General features: G+C 34.9%; 1 protein-coding gene across 4 annotated transcripts in view; it reads left to right on the forward strand.

Moving 5' to 3' along the window:
- Positions 1-96: 96 nt before the first annotated feature.
- Hr3 (nuclear hormone receptor 3 ROR-beta) overlaps positions 97-24,063 on the forward strand; it is a 101,000-nt gene continuing 77,033 nt past the window's right edge. For 3 of the 4 annotated variants that reach the window (XR_016138664.1, XM_025217923.2, XM_089074131.1), the window contains exon 1: positions 16,807-19,366. Coding sequence is in view for 3 of the 4 variants with exons in the window: in XM_025217923.2 (XP_025073708.2) it covers positions 19,174-19,366 (193 nt within the window). In the remaining variant the exon portion in view is untranslated. Of the gene's footprint in view, positions 1,356-16,806; positions 19,367-24,063 lie in introns of those variants that run through there. The other variant, XM_089074135.1, reaches the window with a different exon arrangement.

Below are 24,063 nucleotides of genomic sequence, written 5' to 3' on the forward strand. Positions count from 1 at the left end.
GTGGCGGCGGCAGCGGCAGCGGCGGCGGCGGCGGCAGCCGATGGTGGTGAGGGTATGACGACGAACAGCACCGTGCGCGAGCACCTGTGGATCTCTGCGGTAGAGTCACTCACCAGCTACCACCACCGGACCACCGCCGAACCTCGAGGTGTACAGGTAGAATTGAACGGAAACGGTACGCCGCGCACGACGAAACGCAAAGAGGCAGAGAAAGAGGTACAAAAAGTCGAAAAACGAAAGGCAAACACTCGACTAAGGATACCAGGTAGTTCTTACCAAAAAAAGTGGGGGACAAGGGGGATCGCGGTTGACCGCGGCAATTTTATTAGCCGCGCTGACGTTAAGGAGGAAAGCATCTGATTACGAAGATCCAGCTGGAAGGATGAAAGATACATGGATGAGATGACGAAGAACGCGAAGATGGTACCTAATGAGTGATCGCATCAAAAAAATAGCCCTTGTTCGGAGGAATATAAAAACGAGTAATTGGAAAAAAATGTACATCGAGTTATAAGTGAAAATTCGGGATTACAGTGATACGCAAGTAGGGATCAAAAGTACTTGCGGCTTTCTCATGGCACAACGTGTATGTTAACTCCAGTGCGGAAAGTTGAAAGACTTGAGCGTTTTATCTATGTTGGACTCTTCATTCAGTTATCGGAATTTGTCGACCTACAATTGCACCAGTTCCGGTTTCAAAGACGGCGTCATTGTCGTCAGTGACATCTCGAGAACGTACCGTATTCGCGAAGCGCAATCAAAAGTCGCTTTCGAAATTCGATTCGATGTCTAGTCGATATTAAAATTAATTTTGCACATTAATTTCTGCAATTTGTCAATCATTTAATTCATCAAGCTAATGTTCAGTAATTAAATAAAATTTAGCTCGGTTTTATGCGGAAAAATCTGGAGGATTTTCAAATCGTGGTCTTCTCAGTCAAAATTTCTATTTGCTTCTTTGAAACCGGAAGAATTCTGCAAAAGCGAGGAAAGGATAACATCGAATGTACGAGCGTACAAATGGGAGTAAAGAAAATCGCAGGTGGAAAACAGAACTGATCGATCCTGTGTCGAGCGTCGTGACGCTCGATATCGACGCTATATGGCGCATTCTTTGATCTGTGATCCTGAGAACGGAGAAATGTGGATACGGTTGAATGACCAGTGAGAGGAATCGATCGAAAAGACGGACCGGAAGGAACGAAATTGTTCTTAACGCGCGTAGTGCTTAACGGATTTACTTAAGTGGGTGATAAGTGAGAGAGTCGAGGTGAGATAAGAGCGATTTTTGGGAGAGGCTGCGTTGTGGATATCAGGATATGCAATCTCGGACAAGATGCCTAGCACGATAAGAGGTGAGTGACACATTAAAGTTAATTGAAATAAAAAGGATCTTATGTGCAAGTCAGACTGAGTTTTATAAATGTCTGTGTTACAAAATACAACACGGATGTGTCTTAATTACAGTAATTTATTAATTCGTCGATGATAATTACAACAAATTAATCATAGAATTAATCATAGATTGTTATATAAAAGCTTGTTTAAATGTTTTCGCGGTATATAATATTATGATAAATTTTATTTCAAGCATAAAGAACTTGAAGATTTTGTGGAAAGTCACATGAGAGATAAAAATGTGAATCCGAGTGTGTAGATTTAATGGACGCCATAAAAGATTCATGCGACATCGATCCTTTCAGCACTTTAACCCTTTCGCTGTGGCCTATTGATATCGTAGAAAAGATAATTGACTTACCGTTTTTTATCGTGCAATTATATCTATATACAATAAAAATTATAATAAACTCATAAAAATTATAATAAATTAGCAGAGTAAAAAATTAATACTTGTTAAACATTTTCTCATTAATATCATAAAATGATTGATAAAAACATTGATAAATTAATGATAATTTTAAGCGTTACTTTTTGCAACGTATTTATTAATTTGCATTATATATTTAACTTTTACAATATAACGATTACATGGATTTATTCCGTCAAAAATATTTGCAAATTACATGGCAATTTAAAATCTATTTTATAAAATACTTGATAATTTCTTTCATTATTTAAATTTCTAATTTTTATTTATACTTAAGACGTATAAATTATATTTTACTTTATTCAGTTTACTGAGTTAATATTTATTTTCACGTTGCAAAGAATTACAATGACGCCAAAGAGAAGACTTTTTCATATGTACAGCATCTTGACAAATGGATAATCAAGATTTCAAGATATTCCATTCTTCCTTAACTCTACACAAACTTACACAAAGCCTGTCTTGATTTTTCCTACCTGAGGATTAAGATAGCGAATCAATCTCGAATCATTCGAAAAGAACGGGATGGTAACTGAAAAGAATATTTAATCAGAATGAAAAGGAACACTGACTAGGGAAAATAGGCTTGTTCGCAGAAGGTAACAGTACGCGAGTTGCGGTCACGATGGCAGGGTCACTCGAGGTCAGTAACACACTGACGACGCGATCGCGTAATCCGCGACGCTCTTCTCTCCCCGAGATCCATCGAGTGTGCGCTCTTCAATCTCTCCGTCTACAATCGGCGACCACCGACTTGATCTCTCAAGATTATTTGTTCTGATACTTATTCTTACTCGCAAATAAACAAATTTTCTTTAACTTATTAATTAGTATTTTCAAAAATGTGCTCTTAACTTCGAATGTCTAATTAACTTCGAAGATTATACTATTATATTCATGCAATTTGATAAAAATATTTATTATATTAATATTGCAATTTGTGAACGATATATACATATAAAGAAAATTAAAAATCAATTTTTACGAAGCAAGAGTAATTTTAAGGATGATTATTAATCCTAAAATATCTCATTTATCTTTATATGTATATGCATATATATATATATATAATCGACGGAGAAAATTATTTATTACTAAATTTAGCTTCTGATAATTATAACATAATATCGTGATGTCGATTAGATATCTTATATATAATTTTAGCTAATATAGTTTCTAATATTTTTTTTAAATATGCTAACAATTTTAATTAAAAATAATAATTTTATAACAATATTTAATTTATTGTGAAAGTCAACAATTTAATTATTTGAGAAGTGCAGTAAACAGAATTAATTAATAATTGACTAAATAATTTTGACATAAAATACGTTATTAAGCCGTTTATTTGTGCCGTGTGTTACAAACAATATAAATAATTAAACATACTGGAGAGTAATCCTCATCATTACAAATTATAACTTCTTAATCGATGTAGTCTTATCTCGCAAATTATCAAAAAATCAAATGGGATACGATAATATTAAAACAATGGTAATTTTATTTATATATACAAATGAAATATATATTTTAATAATAATCGAGAATCCGTCATACTGAATCGCTTAAATAGGATTAAATAAAATATTAGTAAGATTAACTTTGGAAAAAATATTAGCTAACTGTTTACCCGCACATTTCGTTAAAACATTTAAATAATTTATTTCTTTAATTTAATCTATTTAAAAATTATAAAAATCTAAATTATAAAATAATTTATAAAAAAATATTTTATGTAAACTTTTTGCATAATGGAAATAAAATATAAAGTAGTATCTAAAAAAGAAATCGGGAATATAATAATAGAAGTACAATGAATAAAGATAATAATAGAAGTACAATGAATCATACTTTATACGGTAGCACAGTAGGTGTAAAAATTACATGACAAAGCGTAGATGAGTTGATATTAAAGGAATGCATGCAAAAGCAGATGTAAGCGTCAAATTACGCTAATGAAAGCAATAACTACGTAGTCGTTTTAATGCAAAATTATATACAGATAAAGATAACCAAACAGAAATACGCAAAGTATGCTACACAATAACCAAATACTACAAGAAATGAAACGTAAAAATTAAAAACCCAAAAATGAAATACAAAATATGAGTGATAATAAATAATTTAAAATTAATAAGAAAGTTGAAATAGGGTCTGTACTCCAAGAGGTATTACGCAATCGAAAATGATTGAACAGTACAAAAAAAAATGGGCGAACAAAGAGGAGAAGGGAGAAGGGAAAGGTAGCGGGAAGATACGTGCGAGTGAAGGGAAGGGCAAGTAATGAAAAGCGAGATCCCTCCTTCCTACGACAGGTGGCAAAGACCTTGGTAAACTTAAGGGCGTTGCGATCGATTACCTAACCGGGCATGGCCATGAAGCGGATTTCGGTTCCCGGTATGATCTGGAGCCCCAATGGGCCGGCGCCCATCGCCGCTTGCCGAACTAAGCGTCGACAAACTCGGTGCTCGGTACACGAACAAAAGCGAGGGTCAATGAACCTCCCTGAGCGTACACCACGCGCACGCACGCATGCTCGCACGCACGCACGTGATCTCTTCACGCATTCGTGCGCGCCCGCTCTCCGTCTTTGTCCTCGTGTCTGTCCATTTTTCTTTATCCTTATCGAGGAATGCTGCGATACGGACAATGTCGTAGACGAAATTTCGGCGTTAACAAAGTGGAGGAGGATTTATTTGAGCCGGTGAAAATTAAAGTAAATTGAGACATGTAAGAGGAGAATTTCATCGTTCTAGATAGAGAGATGAGATTGCGCAACCAGCTTCACGTGGCACTGTGCCGTATTTTTCCGTGGAGTGAAATGATATGAGGTACTATGAAAATTCATGACACAAATCGCTATGAAAATTCAGGGTAGCCTTGTCGTGATATCGAAAAATGAAGGCGTCATACTGCAGTGACATGCAATGTAAATGCATATATATATAGGGAGAGATTTAGTGTCACGTGAAAATAAATTCACAATATGGACATACAGCAGTTTCTCATGTAGCTGTCTCCCTCAATGTATATTTTAAAATAATTATTAAAAAAAATTTATTCGTTAAAACTTTAATGACCAAATTTTTACATGCAAATAATTTATTACACATATATATATATATATATATATATATATATATATATATATATATAATTATTTATAGTTGCTTTATTGTCCTATTTTGTTATTCCATACAAGCATTATTTAATTACACCAATCTTTTCTCCTTGCAAATTTTATAAAAATAAAATTCTGATTGTGACAAATTCGAACTTCTGAATTGTTTTGTTTTCAGAAATTCTGAAAACAAAATGTACAAATACAGTTCGTTACTTGTTAAAACAGGATCAATTCTGTGCCAGTAAAATCAATCATCAGAGTTCTCTCTGCCTTGCTATTCGGAATATAGTTAAACAATACAGAACCATATCATCAATACAAACGTTCCGTGTTATTGAATTTTTGATTAACACAAATTCAAAAATAAAGATACTTCAAAAATTAAAGGCTGATATGAAAATTAGAATACAATATTGTTTAATTTGATAATTGTTCTGATACATTAAATAATTTTATTATTTATAATTTTAATAAATAATTAAATAGCGATATAAACAAAAATAAATTTCTCCGTATATTTTATACAAAACAAAACAATAATTTTTGTAATCAAATATATCTATAAAGACGATCTTTTTATTTAAATTCTTTTTCATATGAGATTAAAATTTATATATATAAAACATTAATATAATATAAAAAATATCTAGACATATTGATTTAATGCAAAATTATTTGCATTCTGATAAGCATACATGTTACTTTCTAATATAAGTAATATTATTTTTATTATTACTATTAATAACGTTGTTTTTGTAATGTAGTAAAATAATATAATTTTTCTTCTACAAAAAACAAAACGAGTACAAATTGCCTGTCATCGGCGAACAAAACATTTGTATCTCCGTCGAATCCGCACTTACTCGAAAGGATATATAAAATCATCCCATTAGGTTATAGTTTTCCAGAATGTGCGAGAATGAAAGAGGGCGGTAACCCCGGATATTTATTTATATCTCCCAAGTCGTGTAACTACGAACCGACCGGTGTAAAGACATTACCCGAGCACATCGTATCGCGTACATCGAAACGCACGAAGGGTATAAGCAGGCGATGAACCAAGCCTGTACATGTCGATGGGAGCCTCTACCCAAATTACGCTGCCGAGTACCGTTATAGTAGGCCCATGACCGAGCGATTCTGAGCGACTTGAAGCAAGTTCGAACGATCTTACAGTATTTCTTCCCATACTTCCAACAACAATCAAAAGACGATAGACGCGACACGATAGACTCATTGTAATGTGCAATATATTACAAAATTTACATTACAGTAAAAATAGAAACTCTCGAGGATTATCTGAAAAGATAGTTCATACATATATATTAATAAATAAAATAAAAATTACTTCATTATTAATTTCATAACTCTTTCATAATATTAAAGCAAATTTCTTTATTGTATTAATTCAAAAAGTGTAGAAATAAATATACAAAATTACAAATTACTTTAATTTTTTTTAAATTACAAATTTGATGATATAAATTTTGACTTTTATAGATATCTTCTTAATTAAAGATTAATAACAAGTTTAATCGCATAAAATAAAGATATAAACATTAATGTTTTTTCATCAATAAACATACGTTTCATCAAAAGGATTGAACTATGTATATGTTGAAATATCGCGTACACAAAATTATTTAAATCCCAGTAAATCATTATTATAATTTCAATACTGTTGTATACGCAATTAATTAAAAATACTAACAATATATATCTTACGAAACTGTTTTATTGCAATTAAGAATTTTTTCTCTCTATGACACACGCAGCACTTCTTCTTTTTTTTATAATTAAATGCAATATATATTTTTATACTTTTAAGACACATTCGTGTGTCTTCTTGTTCAAAACCCAGTACTCAATACTTTTCATTTGAGTCCAAATATCGATACGTAGCAACCCCATGGGTGACGCGCGCTTATATACATTATACGAGCATACATAGTTACACGCGTAATTGCGACACTCGTCGGGCCTACCTATCTACCTATCTACCTACCTACCTACCTAACTCAAAACCAGGTTCCTTTACTTCTTCATTCTCCAGTCATTGAACTCGCGCGACTTGTTCAACCCACCAGCTGTTTCTTACTACTCCACCCCCACCCGCGTCACGTCTCATCTTTCCTTCTCTTTCCGTTCCGCTGTTTCTACTATTTTATTGCTACTATTACTACTACTCCATTCCAGTCGAGTCCGTGGACCACATCTCTTTCTTTATGAGATATAGAAGCGTTTTCCGATTCATCCTCGTGCGAAACATCGATTTAAGAAAGAGAGACAGGTCTATCTCTCTTAAAGAAGTTTTTCTCAATGTAACACTTCTACTACTTTTTTACGCATATTTCTATTTCATGTTAATTGTGATTATATTAAATGTTTATATTAAATGTTTCTGATATTTTTTATGTATACGTAGATAATTTTATGTTTACATATATGTAAAAATAATTATTTAAACAAATTTTGTATATATATTATATTTATTATTATTTTTATCTCTTTTTTATATTATAAATCTTATATCTTCAAACTTCTTAATATTTATTTGGATATTTTTATGAAAATATTATGCGCTGCTGTCTATAAAATCCCTTTAATTATCTATCGGGCAATATCTATTTTAAAATAGCAAAAAATATTATCAACAAGAAATTAAAATATAAAATGACAATATTTTAATTAATTTGAGTTCAAATAAATAGTTTCAATTATATATTATGTATTATTTAAATTAAACATTTATATATGAAATCTTTATAAAAATTATTTAAATTAAAGAGTATTAAAGAAAGATTCCCACAAAATAACAAAATTATTCTATAAAAAAACTAAAATTTTCTGCCAGCGATTACATTTTGTAATATTTTGCATCTCTTCATTTCTGAAAAAAGAAGATCGCTTCGCGAAAGAAAGATCGTTCAAACTTTGAGATTCTCATTCAATAAGATTCAAGCAGGAAAGTCCGTTAACTCGAGTACGAGTTCGTTGCCCGTTAACGTGTGTTAATATTATATTGATCAGCGAGAAATTCGAAGACGGAGCAATTTCGATCTCCTCACTATAATTAACTATGACAATCATCTCGCTAAGTCATACCAAACTTGAATTTATATAAATGTATGAATGAAAAAAAAACAGCGTCTATACATTTAAAAAGTAATTAACGTTATAAGTTAATTAAGGGTAATCAAGTAATAAATAAATTAATTGTAACTAAATTTAAATGTATACATTATTTTAATATTTCTCTTCGAATTATATCGATCTATAATTTCTACCGATTACAATTATACGAAATGGATTCTGTATTATGAATATATTTCTATTATACATGTATATATACACATACTTTAACGTAATATGTTTTTAATTCGAAATTAAAAAGATATTTTTTTATATTTTTCAGAAGAATATGATATTTAGTATAATACAGAGAAAATATTATATTAATTGAAATATATGTGTAAGTTTGTGTGTGTGTGTGTGTGTGTGTGTGTGTGTGTGTGTGTGTGTTAAAATAAAAAATTATTTTATGAGATTTAAGATTATAGAAACATTTATAAAAAATTACATAAGAAAAATTATATTAAAACATGTGTAATAAAAATACACCAGGTATCCATTCGGAGTATTTCAAAAGACGAAACGTTAGCGAGAAACTAATTCGTAACGAGCGATAGCTCGAGCTCGGTCACTGCCACGCTCCAGCCATGACTCATAGAATGATATTTCCTCTCTTCTGGATTCAGTTCTCGTTGAGCGTTGCGTTTGAACGCATAAGGTCGCGGAGGGGAAGGTCGAGCCCACGTTCAACGCCCTTTTACTTATTTCGATTTTACAAGGCACGTGATATTCGGCGTAGGGCGACTGAATTTTAATGATACGAAGGGAGTATTTGTGTAGATACCAAGACAATTAGAATTAATAATTAATCCAAAATGAGCTTCTAATTACACTCTTTTCAAAGTGCTGTCTTTATTCATTTTATTTTTTTCATTATCGAGAGTCATTTGCTGGTTATATGCGAATATGCATCATGTGCATTGTTCTGAGTTTATTTTTTTATCAGACTACAATACCTTCAATGTAATAATTATTTGAAATATATATAAAGTTCAAAATACGATATTTTGATATAGTTTAAGTTTTATATTTTTCGTCAGCTTGTCAGCAACAAAAAAACAGGATACAAAATGAAAACAATTAATCAATTAAATTTATTCGAAATTTTAATATAGAATCTTAACAGTACATCTTAACAGTACAGAATCTCAACAGTAGCACATAAGCTAATAAGAAAAAGAGAGAATTAAATTATATATCTATGGGACAAATGTATAAATCAATATGCTATATGTATACATAGGTTGTCAAATAATAAATTTATGCATCATATAACATATACTTGATATTTTTAGTTCTACAATATTAGCTTGACTCGCTTATTGATTCGCTCATCTATCTTTCTCTCAATATAGATAAATATTTTATTCAAAGATATCTTCTCGTTATATATGAATTATACATTAATACCTAATTAATTTATAGAAAATGTACATTTGTAACACATACATACATGACATTGTGTCGAACCATTCTTTTGCACATAATTAATGAAAAAAGAGAGAGAGAGAGAGAGAGAGAGAGAGAGAGAGAGAGAGACGGAAAGAGGGATAAACAGAGTTTCTTCCATAAGTTGGCGAACTTGAGTCCTATCGATAATCGCGATAGCCAAATCAAAGTCTTCATGGGCCGAAAGAGCGACGCGAGCATGGACGAGCGAGTCGCGTCGGCAGGTATTCGATAGCACCGCAAGGGTCGTCGACCGCAGATGTTACGCGCCCGTTCACTCGACCCGCTCGGCTCGGCTCGGCTCGTCCTCACCACGGCTGAAACCCGCGGCCCTCTCCCTCTCCTATTCGGGAGACCGTCGAAATTCGCGGCCGCGGCTCCCTTCGTGATTACGCATACATTAAACGATGTTACTTCGGGAATACCTCTGAGAACGGGAATGCCGACCAAGCGTGAAAGAAGCGGAGAAGCGGTGAATTAGAAAAGTCAATACAACGGATTGTTAACGACTCACTCAACATCAGCCAGTAAAAAAAAACGTTGAGAAATTTTAACGAGGGACCTCTTAAAATGTACAATGAGGTACAAATCTGTTTTATTGTCAAATAATTTAAATAAATTCTACTACACTCTTTTTTTTTTTAATAATGTCCTCACCTCGCAAAGATACTTCGCGAATGATGATTTAGCACAAAGAAATAATGCGTGCGAACGTAATTTCTTTATAGTAAATAAACTTTTTATAATAAAAATTGTATGTTAAACGTCGGAGCACAAATATATCAATCTGATATCGATCTTTAATAAATTTAATAATAGCATTAAAATAATGAACAAGATACAATCTCGTAGTCTAGCAAACATGCGAACGCGCTTGTCTTTTCAGAGATATTCCCTTTGCCCGCCAAACAAAAAATCTTTATGACGGAGAATAGCCCGGAAGGAAACCCGTAGGCGTCAGTAATTAACCCTTTGTCTTCGGTATATCTATAGGGTGATATTCAGCTTCGTATCGTTCTTTGCACGCACCTATTACAGGCCGCGACGGTACATCAATCACGACGATACGTGGCCTGCACGTGATGCCTGTCGCGTGATTGAACCGTATGGGGTCGACAAAAATTCCCGGTGGTATCTAAGAGTAACAAAGAGAGGGATTGCGCGGCGGCTCATAAGACACAAAGAATGAACGGAATGAACGGCGGGAACTTTAGGCAAGTCCGCGCGCGCGGCAAAGTCACCGGCCGTGGCTCACCTCCACGAGTACTCACCTCCACGAACCTCGTCTGGAGGACATTGACCCCCCCTCGCCACCACGTGGCGAGAGAGCGATGTCTCTCCTTCGCGTCGAAGCACCTTACCTGCCTGATTTGAAGCAACCACCCGGCCGTGAACCTTCCTAGGGCCATTCGTTTATCTTCTACTTCTCACTCTTCCCGGTCTCTTCCGTCTCTGTCGCTCTTTATCGCTCCATAAAAATCTCCTTGGCATACCGGCATATCGCATTTTCTGTGTCTATTTATCTGCGCGTAGGCGTTTTGTTCTCCCGTTGCTGAGAATAAATCGGCGATGATGCAATAAAATTAATTGCAATTTAAATCAGGAGCTATCGCGCTTATGAAAACGTTAGCAAGTTTAAGGCCATCGGGAACAGTAATTCGTTTATATGGATGAATCATATCGTCTCGATCATGAATTGTTGATTAGCATGTCGAATTAATAATATTAATTATCTTTCTGCAATTATTAGTGCTCGTAAATTCAATTATGTTATAAGATTGCAAATTTCTTCCAATTATTAAATAAATTAGCGTAAAGGATTTTTATAAATCGTTTAGAAATTAATTAAAGTTTGTAATAAAATCCTGTCATAATTAAGAATAATTGTAAGATTAGAAATTCTGTATAATTATTTAAAATATATTCCGCAAAATCAACATTAACAATAAATTAAAAATTTACAATTTGTCGCGAAATTTATCTAAATTTATTTATCTAAATTAACTTGATGAAAATAATAATTTGTAAATCATTTCTACTAGAAAAGAAGAAAATGATACTTATATTTGTTGATACAATCGTTCCTTCCCGCGAGTGATTTGAGCTGTTTGCAAACTGTTGATTTAGTAAGAATTGCGAGTACAGACGAATGATTTCTCGATGACGAGGCGAGTTGCTGGTAAATTTTTTTAGCGCGAGTGATGTCAGCGATCCACGATTCAAAAATACTCGTCATTAGTATGTCGTCGCAGTGATTGCATCTGCATTTTTTTCACTTCCGCGACGTCGCACGACGCTGTTTCCGAGCAGCGCATTCCGTTTAGTACGTGTCAGCGACACAGAGATACGCGGCGGCGTTCGCGCCAGAGAATATCGAGATGGAGACGAATGACCGGAACCCACGCGTATTCCCTTATCGGGCAAGGATCTTCCGTGGTCTCTCTCTCTCACTTCCGCCTCTACATTCTATCTCGAAATGATAAAAGTGGAATTCGCGATGATTCCGGAAAAGAGTATACACGAGAAATGAAAAGATTTATGAGCCCGACGATCTCTAATGGGGATCTAGGAAACAAAGATACGCATTAGAAGGCTATGAAGACAGAAGGAAACACAAATAAAATTTAAAGGGTTATATACCTAAGAACATTGGCAGAGCCAAGAAGAATATATAAATAATCCCAGATTTTTATGAGTTAAAAATTGAAATTTTTTAAAAATAATTCAGTTATTGATAGAAAGAGTTAAAATTAAATAACAGAAGAGTGATACATATTATAAATTTCATTTCTGAATTCAAAAGCGTACTTTACGAAGAATAAAAAATTTTTTGGAATAAAAAAGAAAAGGAAGAATGATACTAATTGTTTATGCGTGCAGATTCAAGATTGAATTTACGTGTATCTTTTCTGAATCTCATTAAAATGTCGGTGGGCTCAAATCAGAAAGCATGCATTGAACTCTCAGATTACAGAATCAAATTTTCCCATCGATGAACATCGACGTTCATTATCTCTTATTACGCGCACGAAATACGCGCTGTCCATTTTTCCGCCCAGCAATCTGCCGAATTCGTATGCCAGCTTTGTTTTCCTGCGCTTCCTGCGCTCTCTCGCGCAGGGGCTCGCACAGGGTCGACGATCCTCCGGAGGATGATTATTAAGCGCGGTCGCGTTGCGTGGACCTTCGGTAAACGGCCGCGGTTCGTGCAGCAAAGTGCACTGACCGCAGATAGAAACACGTGGACGCGGGCCGCGTCGGCAGGCAGACAGAGGGTGTAGGAAGGAGAGGTCCGGGTCGAGGGGTGGGGTGTCGGGGGCCGGAGGGGGCTGGAAGGGCCCGGTGATTTTAACCGAGGCCTTACTTGCTCGCCACATCGGCAGGAGCGATTTTGCGAAACGCTTAACGAAGCAGCGTGCCCGCGCTGACGTCGTCCGTTGACTCGTCCATCGTTTGATTTTGTACATAAAAGATAGTAATGAGTAAGGACAAATAATACGCCTTGAACGATAACGGTACGTCGATTTCAACGGTAAAAGGCGTTCTGTGGCTATTTATAGATTTACAACAATGAGATATAATAGCTTGAAACTTATTGTAAATGTCTGAAAAAAATAATAATTCAGAAAGTACTTGAATTAAATGTATAAAAAAATAATTAACATAACAGTTATTATTCATTTATAAAGGCATGATATGTAGTCTCTCAAAATATATATTGCGTAATTAATTACGTTGATTATAATAATAATTAATGTAAGATTCAAAGGTAATACTTCGAAAAATCCATTGAATAATTGCTAAAAATCATAATCGAATGAATGTGCTCCAAAATTATGTCATCAAATTACTTAATATCAAATGTTGCAGGTACATAATTTGTGTATAGGTATAATTTTAATATCTCAAATTATGCATTTTCACAAGCTCATATTTCACTTGATCATAATGAATCGTGCGTATCCCTGTTATTATATTAAATAAATTGGAGAATAAATTAGGAGGGACTGTTGGAAAAAAAATTTCGTTACCAAGCGCAACGTAAGCGATTCGTTGCACGCGATGAGAGCTTATCAGGACGCGCATCGGCTCGCATAAAACCAAACATCCGCAAATCGGAATCGTACTCACGCACGCATGCGAGCACGCATAAAAAGCTTAACGGAAAACGGTATAAAACTAGCGGGAATCCACGATTCTAACCCACTCGCCTTGATTCATGCGGAAAGTCAATGGCTGTTTTGGCCCGATTTACTTTTACGAATTCAATCGTGCGACGCGAAATACATTTTAGTATAAATGATTTTTAATTACTAATTAGATTCAATCAAATAAGACAAAATAGGAAAGTGTCGTATCTCCATTAATTTCTTTTAAAAAGATGCTCAATGATTTATTATGAGTAAAATTATTTTATATTCTACAAAATTATGTATTAATCTAATCACCAAATATAATTTAATGCATAATTTATAAATACATGACTTTTACACTTTATAAAATATATTTCTAATTTCTGCTTTAAATATCAAATTACATGTTTAATTGGTTGGATTATTTAAAAATTTATCATGTAATATATACATCTGATAATCTTATGAATTTTATAAACTTTGTCAATTTCTTTCTAATAAGCAATCCAGTAGTATAATCTTTCAATTAAGAATTAATTACCAAAACTAAATTATTCTTATCCATTTATATCACTGATATCTTATTAAATTTTATTACATTTTATATATAATTTCTATTAAAAATATTTTAATAATTAAAATATGCTAATTACTTTTTTGTCAAAAAGAAATAATCGAATCTAAATTTAACAACGTATCGTTTCGGGACACATTACGTGTTGGACAAAAATAGAGTTCGTCGACGACGCGTCAAGAATTTTAATTTGGAGTGCGTAGAGTTATTTATCTCCGCGTGAGAAGCGCATTGTCCCTCCTTTCGCCTTTGTTTCTTTCTTCGTTGTCTTTTGTGCGTCTTCCTAACCACGCTGTTCTCTATCTCGCTGTGACGTAACACCGCAAGGTCTTACGGTATCTCCGGCAAACGGGCCCACATTACGTGAGTATCCGTACACGCGACCCGCATGCACGTAAGTACCTGCGTAGAAGAAGATCCGCTAACCATCATTTCTTGTATATCCTCCTTCAAAGCTCGCTTGAGCCATTCAGACACAGTGTCGTGAATAAGGAGAAGATCGAACAGATAATGATTTTTTTAAAAAGGTTTTTACCTCTGCAAAATTTCTTTTTATTTAACCTTAATCTTCTTTACTACAAACTTAATAATTAAATCGATAATTAATTATTAAATTTCTACATCATATTTTTTAACAAAAAATGTAGGTTACTCACGAAAAATTAATGTATGAAAAATACATTAAGAATAATGAGCAATATTTCATTTATCTGTTTTGCTTAGAGTCGTAAAATTTATTAATTTCATCCAATTAAAATTATTAAAAAGGGATCTTAATTTAAAAAAGGGATTCAAGGGATAGAAATGGCAGAGATAGAAATCAGAAATATTTATTTCACGTAACGTATACATTTCCGACGAAGTGTACCAGTTCTCCCTGGATCAATGGTCGCGCCGGTCGTGCAGTGAGTTCATCGGCTGCTGTTGTTTGGCGATCGCACCAAGCGCGGCTGTCCGACAGGTGAGCGGCGCGGCACACGTACGCGCTTATACATATGCAAGATACAGTTAGGAGTACCGTTCTGAAAATGCAACGGCTCGCGTCTCGCGCCGGGCCCCCGATACGAGCCTCCTCGGGACCCGGTGGAGAGGGCTCATTTCGCCCGCAACTCCCCTCCTTTTAGCATCCCGGACATGATTTTAATGCGAAACGGACACGCTTAAATCGCAGATTCATTCGAGAGAGGGTGCGCGATAACGGTAGCACGATGTTCCCGAGGCATTTAATAAAAGGGCCACGCCAAAAGCAGGGTCCTCGAAGAATAAAGAATTGACTGTCGAAATTAAGGATTATTTCTATCTATGTATTTTAAAAACAAATATGGTAGATTTATTTTTAAATTAGTAGGAATGTAGTCATAGAAATTTTCCAAAAAGTTGTCATAAAAAACAAAAATAATTTAACAAAAATTTCAATCGTAGATTTCTCCAAATTATTAAAATTCAAAATTTCGATTATTTTTATTGGAAACGCCATGTGGTCTTGCTTTGCTCTGTCGATTATTAAAAAACGTGAATTTAAATAGGAATCGTCACCCTTATTATTTAAATTGTGCTCGTCAACGAAAGAGAAAATGGAAGTAATAAGGATTTCGGCAAACAATAGACAGGCAGCATCACGCAGCGTGTTCTATCGTGTTTATCCGATAAGACGAGCTATCCTCCAACAAACTCGAGCTAGTAACGCGATCGAAGGAAGGGTAGCGAAGTCGCGCGGGAGTCGCACATGCGCAAGAGTGTACCATCCCCGAATCATCCGAAGGCCAGTTTACGCTATTTCATCCATTCATGAATAACTTCTGGCGCATAATTCAATCTCATATCTCTCTTTCTCGCTAGATTAATAGTCTATTATAGTTATATTTAAAATATCGTTATTATATTTTAAATGTTGACAATATATTCATAAAAATTATTTTTAAAATAGAAACATTATAAAAAAATATATAATACAAAATGAGAGACTTATATTAACTGCATTATATTATAAAAATGTACAAATACGCGCTAAAATGTTCACATGCGATTGTTTTATAATTATATTAAATATATCATGTAACAGCAATTTATTGCAATAAACTAGTATATTATAAAAAATAATAAAATAGAATATTAATAATACATGTAAAATAAATATTATATTTAATATAGAATATTAGTGACACAATATATAAACAATAATTTCTTTCACATAAAAAATTATATAACAATGTAAAAACTTTTGTAAAAAGATTTATTGTTAAATTTTACATAAGAAATTATCGCATTTCTTGGTTTCTTATATCATCATTTTTTATAATGATTCATTATTTATTTATATTGCAATGAAAGAAAAGTTTGTTCTATTTTATCCATCTTGCATATCTCCATTTCTGACTATACCTCATAATTTAAATAATGAATTCAACACGAAGAAAGCTCTTTCCATCTCGTCATAAATATTGCGCAGGGTTTGAAACTTGTCGTTAGCTAGCGTAACCCGGGCGGGGTGGTGATGGCGAGGGTTCCGGAGGCGCAACGGGGTTGCTCGGGGGCGAGTCAAGTGCCCGGATGCCATCTGGTGGTGGTCGGTGTAAGCAGGAGCCACTGGTGCCCCGTAAAGTGCATAGCGCCGAAACGAAAGGAAGGCAGGAAGAAGGGAAGGTTTCAGCCCGGGACGAGGATCTGAAAAGCTTTCTCCTCGACGACGAACCCGGGAGCGCGTAGGATTTACTCATCGCGCGCGCGATTCGCTCGCGTTGCCAGTAAAAAAAGTACCTTCCTCCGTGACGAGTTGCGAGCCCTCCGCTTCCATCATCGGTGAGCACGATGTAAAACCACGAGGATCTGAAGCAAACCCCGAAGCTGCCCCGTCGTGTTTTTCCGAAGGTACCTTCGAGAACATCCGAATGTACGTGCCTATCTCTCCCGGTCTCAACTTCGTTGATGATCGAGTCGGAGACCTGAACGTTTGACATCGGACACAACATCGGAGAAAACGCTTCAAGTTGACAGAAGATGGCCCTCGTCGATGGATAACGCGTTTCTGAAAAAGCCTGCACAGCCATCGATGACATCGGGATACGACACACGAGGAGTACGAGTGATTCGCGATGTGGGTGTCCTCGGCAGTGTGATGACCGATCCAAAATGTCAGTGATCAACGAGATCGACGGGGGAGAAGCATCGCGACACGGATAGCCATACAATCAACGACTGATGACGTTTCGTCGCGAGTGTTAAAGTATCTTGTCGCGTGCGAGGCTAGCGGTCGCGGTAGCGAGATATCGACCGCAGCCGTCGAATTAATCATCGAAGGTCGCGAGCACCGCCTCGCTCCGTTGTCCTTCACTCATTTCCGATCGGCAATCGGACGCTCTCCAGTCGATGATCCCAGCGAAGGGCCGACGACCGATGACCATGATCGAGCATGGATCCTCCTCGAGCTCCCGATTTACGTACAACATAATCACGAGAGAAAGAGCTCCTTTGTTGAACCATTCTGTTTTCTCCAGTTCGTTTTATTCACTCTTTCTCAACTTATCCGCGCTGGCATGGATCAAACGATCTTAATTCTAATATGCTGTAGACGATGTATCGTTCGTCGCAACTAGCAGGATATCGAATGCGGCTCGTGAATGAAAGTGAAGGGTGAAGCCCTGTCCTCATGCGTTCATCTTCTTTAAGCATGCTCGCAATAAAGACCAGTCACTGTCCTACGTGCGACACTTCGGCGATCGTTAATTGTTAAAATCGATTTCAATCGCTACGTCGATAAGATCGATTTCAACGGTGAATGCAGAATTGATACATCTCGTGGACACTCGGTCGCTGCCGATTTCTCGAAGTTACGAGCTTTCCGTGTTTTCGGATTTGATAGCGCCTGCACTTCCTTATCTACACAGTTGGGTAGATCGAACTCGTATCGGGTCTAAGGACTTCGACCGCTACGCTCCCTCGCTCGTTTCGAGGCTGCGCGCGAGGAAACGCGTGGTTGAATCGAAGCGACTCTCTCCGAACGAGACCCACTGACCTATCGACTCGGCGGGCTGCCACTCGAGGCCGTTCCAACTATCCCTCTTCTACACTTTCCTCCCCGATGTTTGTTGTTGTTCCTAGCTTCTTGATTCCAACTCGCAACTCGGTCTCTCCCATTTTCGGGAGCATGTAAAGGATCGCCTCGTTTCATGAGCACATAAGTGATAATCTCTTCTTTAAGAGATCTTAATTTACAAACGTTTATCTCGAAATTTTTCGGTAGCGATACTATCTTTTAGAAGCTACTGTCCTTTTGATTCTTCGTTATTATCTTCCACACATTTTCTTTTTCAAACTTACGAATTTTAATCGATTGCATTAATTGGAAAATGAATCGGAGAAAATATTCGAGCGGATGTGAAGAGAACTCGATCGAAAGATCAGATGCATTCTTTTCGATATCAGCGCGTTGGATCGATGCGTTATAAAAATGCGGCATACCGACATTAATGACAATCTCAACAAATATAACGAATAAACATCAATATCGTCAATATCGTCAATAAGGAGTCACCGATCAAGCACGAAAAACAAGAAAAGATTCAAAGTGCGAGACATCGTATGCTTTAAGAAGAAAGATACTTTAAAGAAATTTTAAAAAATTTTCTCTTTAAATATTTAGAGACAATGATTCTAACAATTATAAAGAGATGCAAATAAATTCTGCAATAATTCATGCATGAATATTTATATATGAATGGGAATATAATGGGATAGAAGCCCAAAGCAAGTTCTCGAGTAACCTCGAAAACGACTGACTATCTAAACTGACTGTCCAATTCATTCATCTCCACCTCGTCGCTGGCCTCAATGCAACGCAACAACAACGACGCTGTCTTTGACAGTTACCGCACGTAGAAATGTCATAACTCATTATTAGAGCTACTTTTGCCAAGAGCAAATATTCGCGCGAAAAATGGCTGAAAGTGCGGCGAGTCCGGGCAACGTGCATGCGAATAGTCCGCAGCAGCAACAGCAACAACAGCAGCAACAACAACCGCAACAGCAACAACAATCGCAACAGCAACAACAGCAGCAGCAGCAACAAACGCAACAGCCTCCAGATATAAGTAGCTCACAGCTGACATCTCCACCGATCACAGGAACAGGTATGGATGCGTATAAAAAGAGTTGTTGAAGCCTCATTTGATTTTTATGTCATCATTTTATTTCTTATCATCGATAAATTATATCGTAGAGAATTAAAAAATTATGCAACCCCAATTTGTATAAGAAATAATAACAATAAAAAAGCAAAATTAGTAAAATAACACTATTATATTAATATTGCTCGATCAAATTTTAAAGAAATGATTAATATATTACACTTTTTTCTTTACAATGAAAAAAAATATAGATTATTTTAGATTGTATTTAAAGTACAAAAAATTGTGCCGCAGTTTGGATTAAAAATTACTTAAATATAAGGTAGAAATATGCTTTAATATAGGAATATAATTAAGAAATAATAATCTCAATTTTTTTAATTATTAACTGTAATTAGCTTAACTATTCCATAAAATTTATATAAAGTTTTATTTTGATACAGAAATTAGTTTTTCTGTAAATAAAAATTATTTCTTAATTATATTTCCATCATAATACATTCTATTCATTTATTTAAATAATTTTTGAAGATTCTAAACTGTTGCTAAGGTCATTTTTAAATGCAATTTAGAATAATCTAAATTTTTCAAAATTTTTTCATTATAAATATAAAAATTATAAAAATAGATATAATACATCCTTAAAATCCATCTATCTAAAATTTCATAAACGTTATTTCATTCACTTAATTTCTTCAAAAACATTTCAAGGAATTTTTTTTATAGAACATCTGAAAAATTAGAAAACATTTTACGATGTCTTTTAGACATATTATTCTACTTATTTCATCGACATATTTTAATTCGTAAAACATTAAATGGAATTAATTTATTTCGGCTTATTAAAGCTTAGCTTAAATTTTTGTAAAAAAAGCCACTTTAAAATTTCTTAAAACGTGCATCTCTCGAGGGTTAGCGTGCATTAATAAATTCATATCGAACGTGGACAAATGTGAATCTTTTATCACTTACATCGGGCAAATGTCCCGTACTTCGATCTGTTTTCTGGGATTGTTTGTACCGTGCGAGGAAACGGCGGTCGGGTCCACGATCTCGCTCGCGTAATCGTGTAATCGCGTTGGCGTAATGCCGGGCCATTGCTCTACCAGCACGCGAATCGCGTAGCGAGACGGAGCGGCTCGCGATGCGCCGGTACTTGTCCGAGTGACGAGGGACGGCGCGTCGGCCGCGGGAACGGGGGGTGACGGCGGTGACGGAGAAAGCAGCAACGTGCAACGGGCGAGAAGGAGAGAGCGCGAGTCGCGTTAGCGGATCTGTCGGTCGAGTAACGGAACGCCGACGAGTACCGCTAGCACTGGCTCTGACGCGGTTACCGGACACCGTTACTTCGCCGATGCATGAGTAGCCCCCACGTGCCTCTCTCGTCATCCTCGTCGCGCTCACTGGCGAGCGTCCTTACGAGCGAGAAGGAATTTCGAACACGGATACACGAAAAGCTAGGTGGCCCGGTGAAAAAAATTTAGCGTAGTTAAATACAAGCATGTTGAAACATGATTCTTTCGCTTTGATACGTCATTCAACAATTCGTTTTTCCGTTATAATATTTTGACGTTACTTAAATATTAAGAATACAAAATGATCGAAAAATAGAGATAGAGCTCTCATCGACATGATTGGACTTTTATAATTTTTGTCAAGAAATGACTATAACTGCACATGAAGATATGAAATTGCATATATAATGTTTTCTCAGAGTCTTTGCAATTGTTAAATTGTTATTTTAATTAGTAAACTAATATTAATTCCATGTGTGAACATATTTACCTTTGTTTAATAAAATAACCTAATAATTATTGTAAACATTATTGCAACAAATAAATGTTCTTTCTGTGTAAATATTGCTAAGTATAAAGATTCTTGAATATTTAAAATTTAACATAGATAAAATTTTATTATTTTCTTGTGAAAATAATTCTAAGAAAGATTATTACAATGTGAAATATTAAATAACTTTATATTGAAATTGAAACTATATTGATTTTCTTCTTATATTTTGAACTGTTATTCGTAGAAATCTCATATCTGGTCTTTATCTATTTTTCATTTTATGACTACAGAGACGGTTATATACAGCAAAAGATGAATATATTCTTTTTACAGATAAAATATATTAAACAGATATGTTATACGTACATCAATTGCATACAATATTATTTATGCCATAATATATATAAAATTTCCTATAATTGTTTATCTGCGGAATGATGCATTATTGAAAATATTCAAGATAAAATTTCAAGAACATTACGTAATTATGATATTGACATATTCGTAAATGGAGCATCATTTTTTTCTTCATTTCAACATCTTTTTTTATGATTGCTTTTTTAAATGGAAATTATTTTGAATATAAAAATATAAGATACAGTTATCAAAAATTAATAGTTTACGAGATACTTTACGTTGATATATTCTGACATAAAATATAAAGTATCTCGTTAGCTATTCACTTCTTAATAATTGTACTTTAATATTTTTGTACATAGAGTAATGAGATAAATCAATTAATATAAAGAAAGCATATAACGCATATAATTGTTTTTTAAAGAATATATTGTGTATTGCTTTTATGTATATAAATTTCTAGAAAATATTCCAAGGCACATCTCCAAAAATTTAAAGCGTCGCGTATAATTAAATACTAAAATACTAAATGCTAAACATACATGCTATATAATGCAAATGAAATTTCCATATATCTGATATTTGAAAAAGATTAATACTCTTTTAACAAAGCTATATTAGCTGTGAGAGTTAAATTTATGGCATTTACCGTTACGTTTTATATCCGAAGATCGCTTAGACACCTGCCTGTAAGATGTTGATGTAAATAATGATCGGGTTGCGGAGTTAATATTAAAATATAACGGATAACATGTCGTACTATACAGTGTTACATCAATAATCGCCAACCTACAGTCTTACGTGACGCACCAGTCACGTCAATAGTCGCGAACGCATTGATTTTATATGACGTAGCCGTACGTCAATATGCGGTTGCTTAAAAGCTATAGATTTTATATGTGTGAGATACGGAGATAATTCTACCAATGCCATTCACAGCTAAACTTTTTTTCCTCCGTCTCTAGATTATAGCCGGCGTTATGATCCCGAGGAAAACGAGTAGCCGGTTTAAAATTACAGTTAATGTGGTGTTGGTAAATCCGGCCAATAATAACACGCCAATAATAGGGATGTCTTTGATAATTATTACCTGCCTGAGAATCATCTCAGAAAGATGATCAAGACGCAAAGAGGAGATTACCGTCCACTTAATCAGTACGCGAGCGACCCGCCGTTCGGCTTAACGAGCATCATTAATCGAGATCTGCGATCGGAGGAGATCGTGTCGCGATCACTTTTAAGACGACGTTTATGATGAAAGCTTGTCATTATGGCGCTCGGGCTAAGATACAAGTTCGAAAGAGACGGTGCAACGGTAGGGGCGTGAATACCGGTTATCCGGTGGATAATTTTTCTCGGCAGTCACGATTACAACAACGAGATTCGCGCTACCGTTCTCGCGCGTTAAAAGCGCCGTTTTGAGCGCGCGCACACCGCGTAAAATTACCGCGTAACGGAAAAGGCGAGCTACGAGAAAACGTGATCGCGTGCGCGAGCGCGTCCCGCAGGTCTAGGGGTTAGGAGGTCGAGCTCCTTGTCGTTTTACCGTTCATGTCCGGGAGAACTCCCCGGCGCATTCCCCGACGGTATTGCCATTATCGTTATTATTGTTGGCCTCAACTACCTTACATCGACCGACTCTTCGTTAACGTGACTGATTGCGAGAACGATGCTGATTTAATAGCAGTAATAAAATAACAGTAGCAAGATGAATTCTTATTACTACCGCTAGTTTTGATTTCTAGCGCTACTATTCATATATTTTCGGAGGAATAATCGTTATCTTATTTATTCAGTTTGATCGCGAATTTTAATTGTATGTTTTTTTTTTGTCAGGAACTCAGTTATGCATAATGTAAAGTATTTTAATTAAAAGAACGTAAAAATATGATTATGAAATGATCTAAATAACGAATTCAAAATTTAAGTAAATGTTTTCATTTATATTGTAAAGAATATATTTTTTCTTTTGCAAAAAAATAACTTTTGGCGAAAAAATATATTTGTATATTTTAATTTATTTAAAAAATTTTTTAATTTAAATATATAATATTGTTATTTTCCAATTCAATGTTATTTAATTGCAATTCAATTTTAAACAATAAGAAAGAAAACTTGTCATTTGTCGCTTAAAGTTCTTCAATTCTTCATCTTAACAATAATTTTTAAATATCATAAATTAAGTACCGAATAATTTTTAAAATCGCGTATTTACAATGTACGTAATAAATTTAAACATATGATAAAATCTTTATTTCTTGTAATAGTAAAAAATCTCTTTTAATTAATCGCGTGTGTTAATCCAGAATGTCTGACTCGTGAAATTTACGTTTTTAACAAGATTACCCGGAGCTTTACTGGTAATAATATATCCGACAAAATGAAGCCCTGCATTGCGTAAATCGCACGTGACCATGACATGTCGACTTCTTCGTGTAATATTAGTGTTACAGTCATTTTTTATATACTTTGTTTGTGAGAAATGTATCTTTTATTATTATATAAAAAATACATTTCTCATATTTCTTTTTTAATGTCTCAGTTATGATTGCTTA

This window comes from Pogonomyrmex barbatus, unplaced genomic scaffold (assembly GCF_055798465.1).
Source record: "Pogonomyrmex barbatus isolate J1 unplaced genomic scaffold, ASM5579846v1 scaffold16, whole genome shotgun sequence".
Taxonomy (NCBI): domain Eukaryota; kingdom Metazoa; phylum Arthropoda; class Insecta; order Hymenoptera; family Formicidae; genus Pogonomyrmex; species Pogonomyrmex barbatus.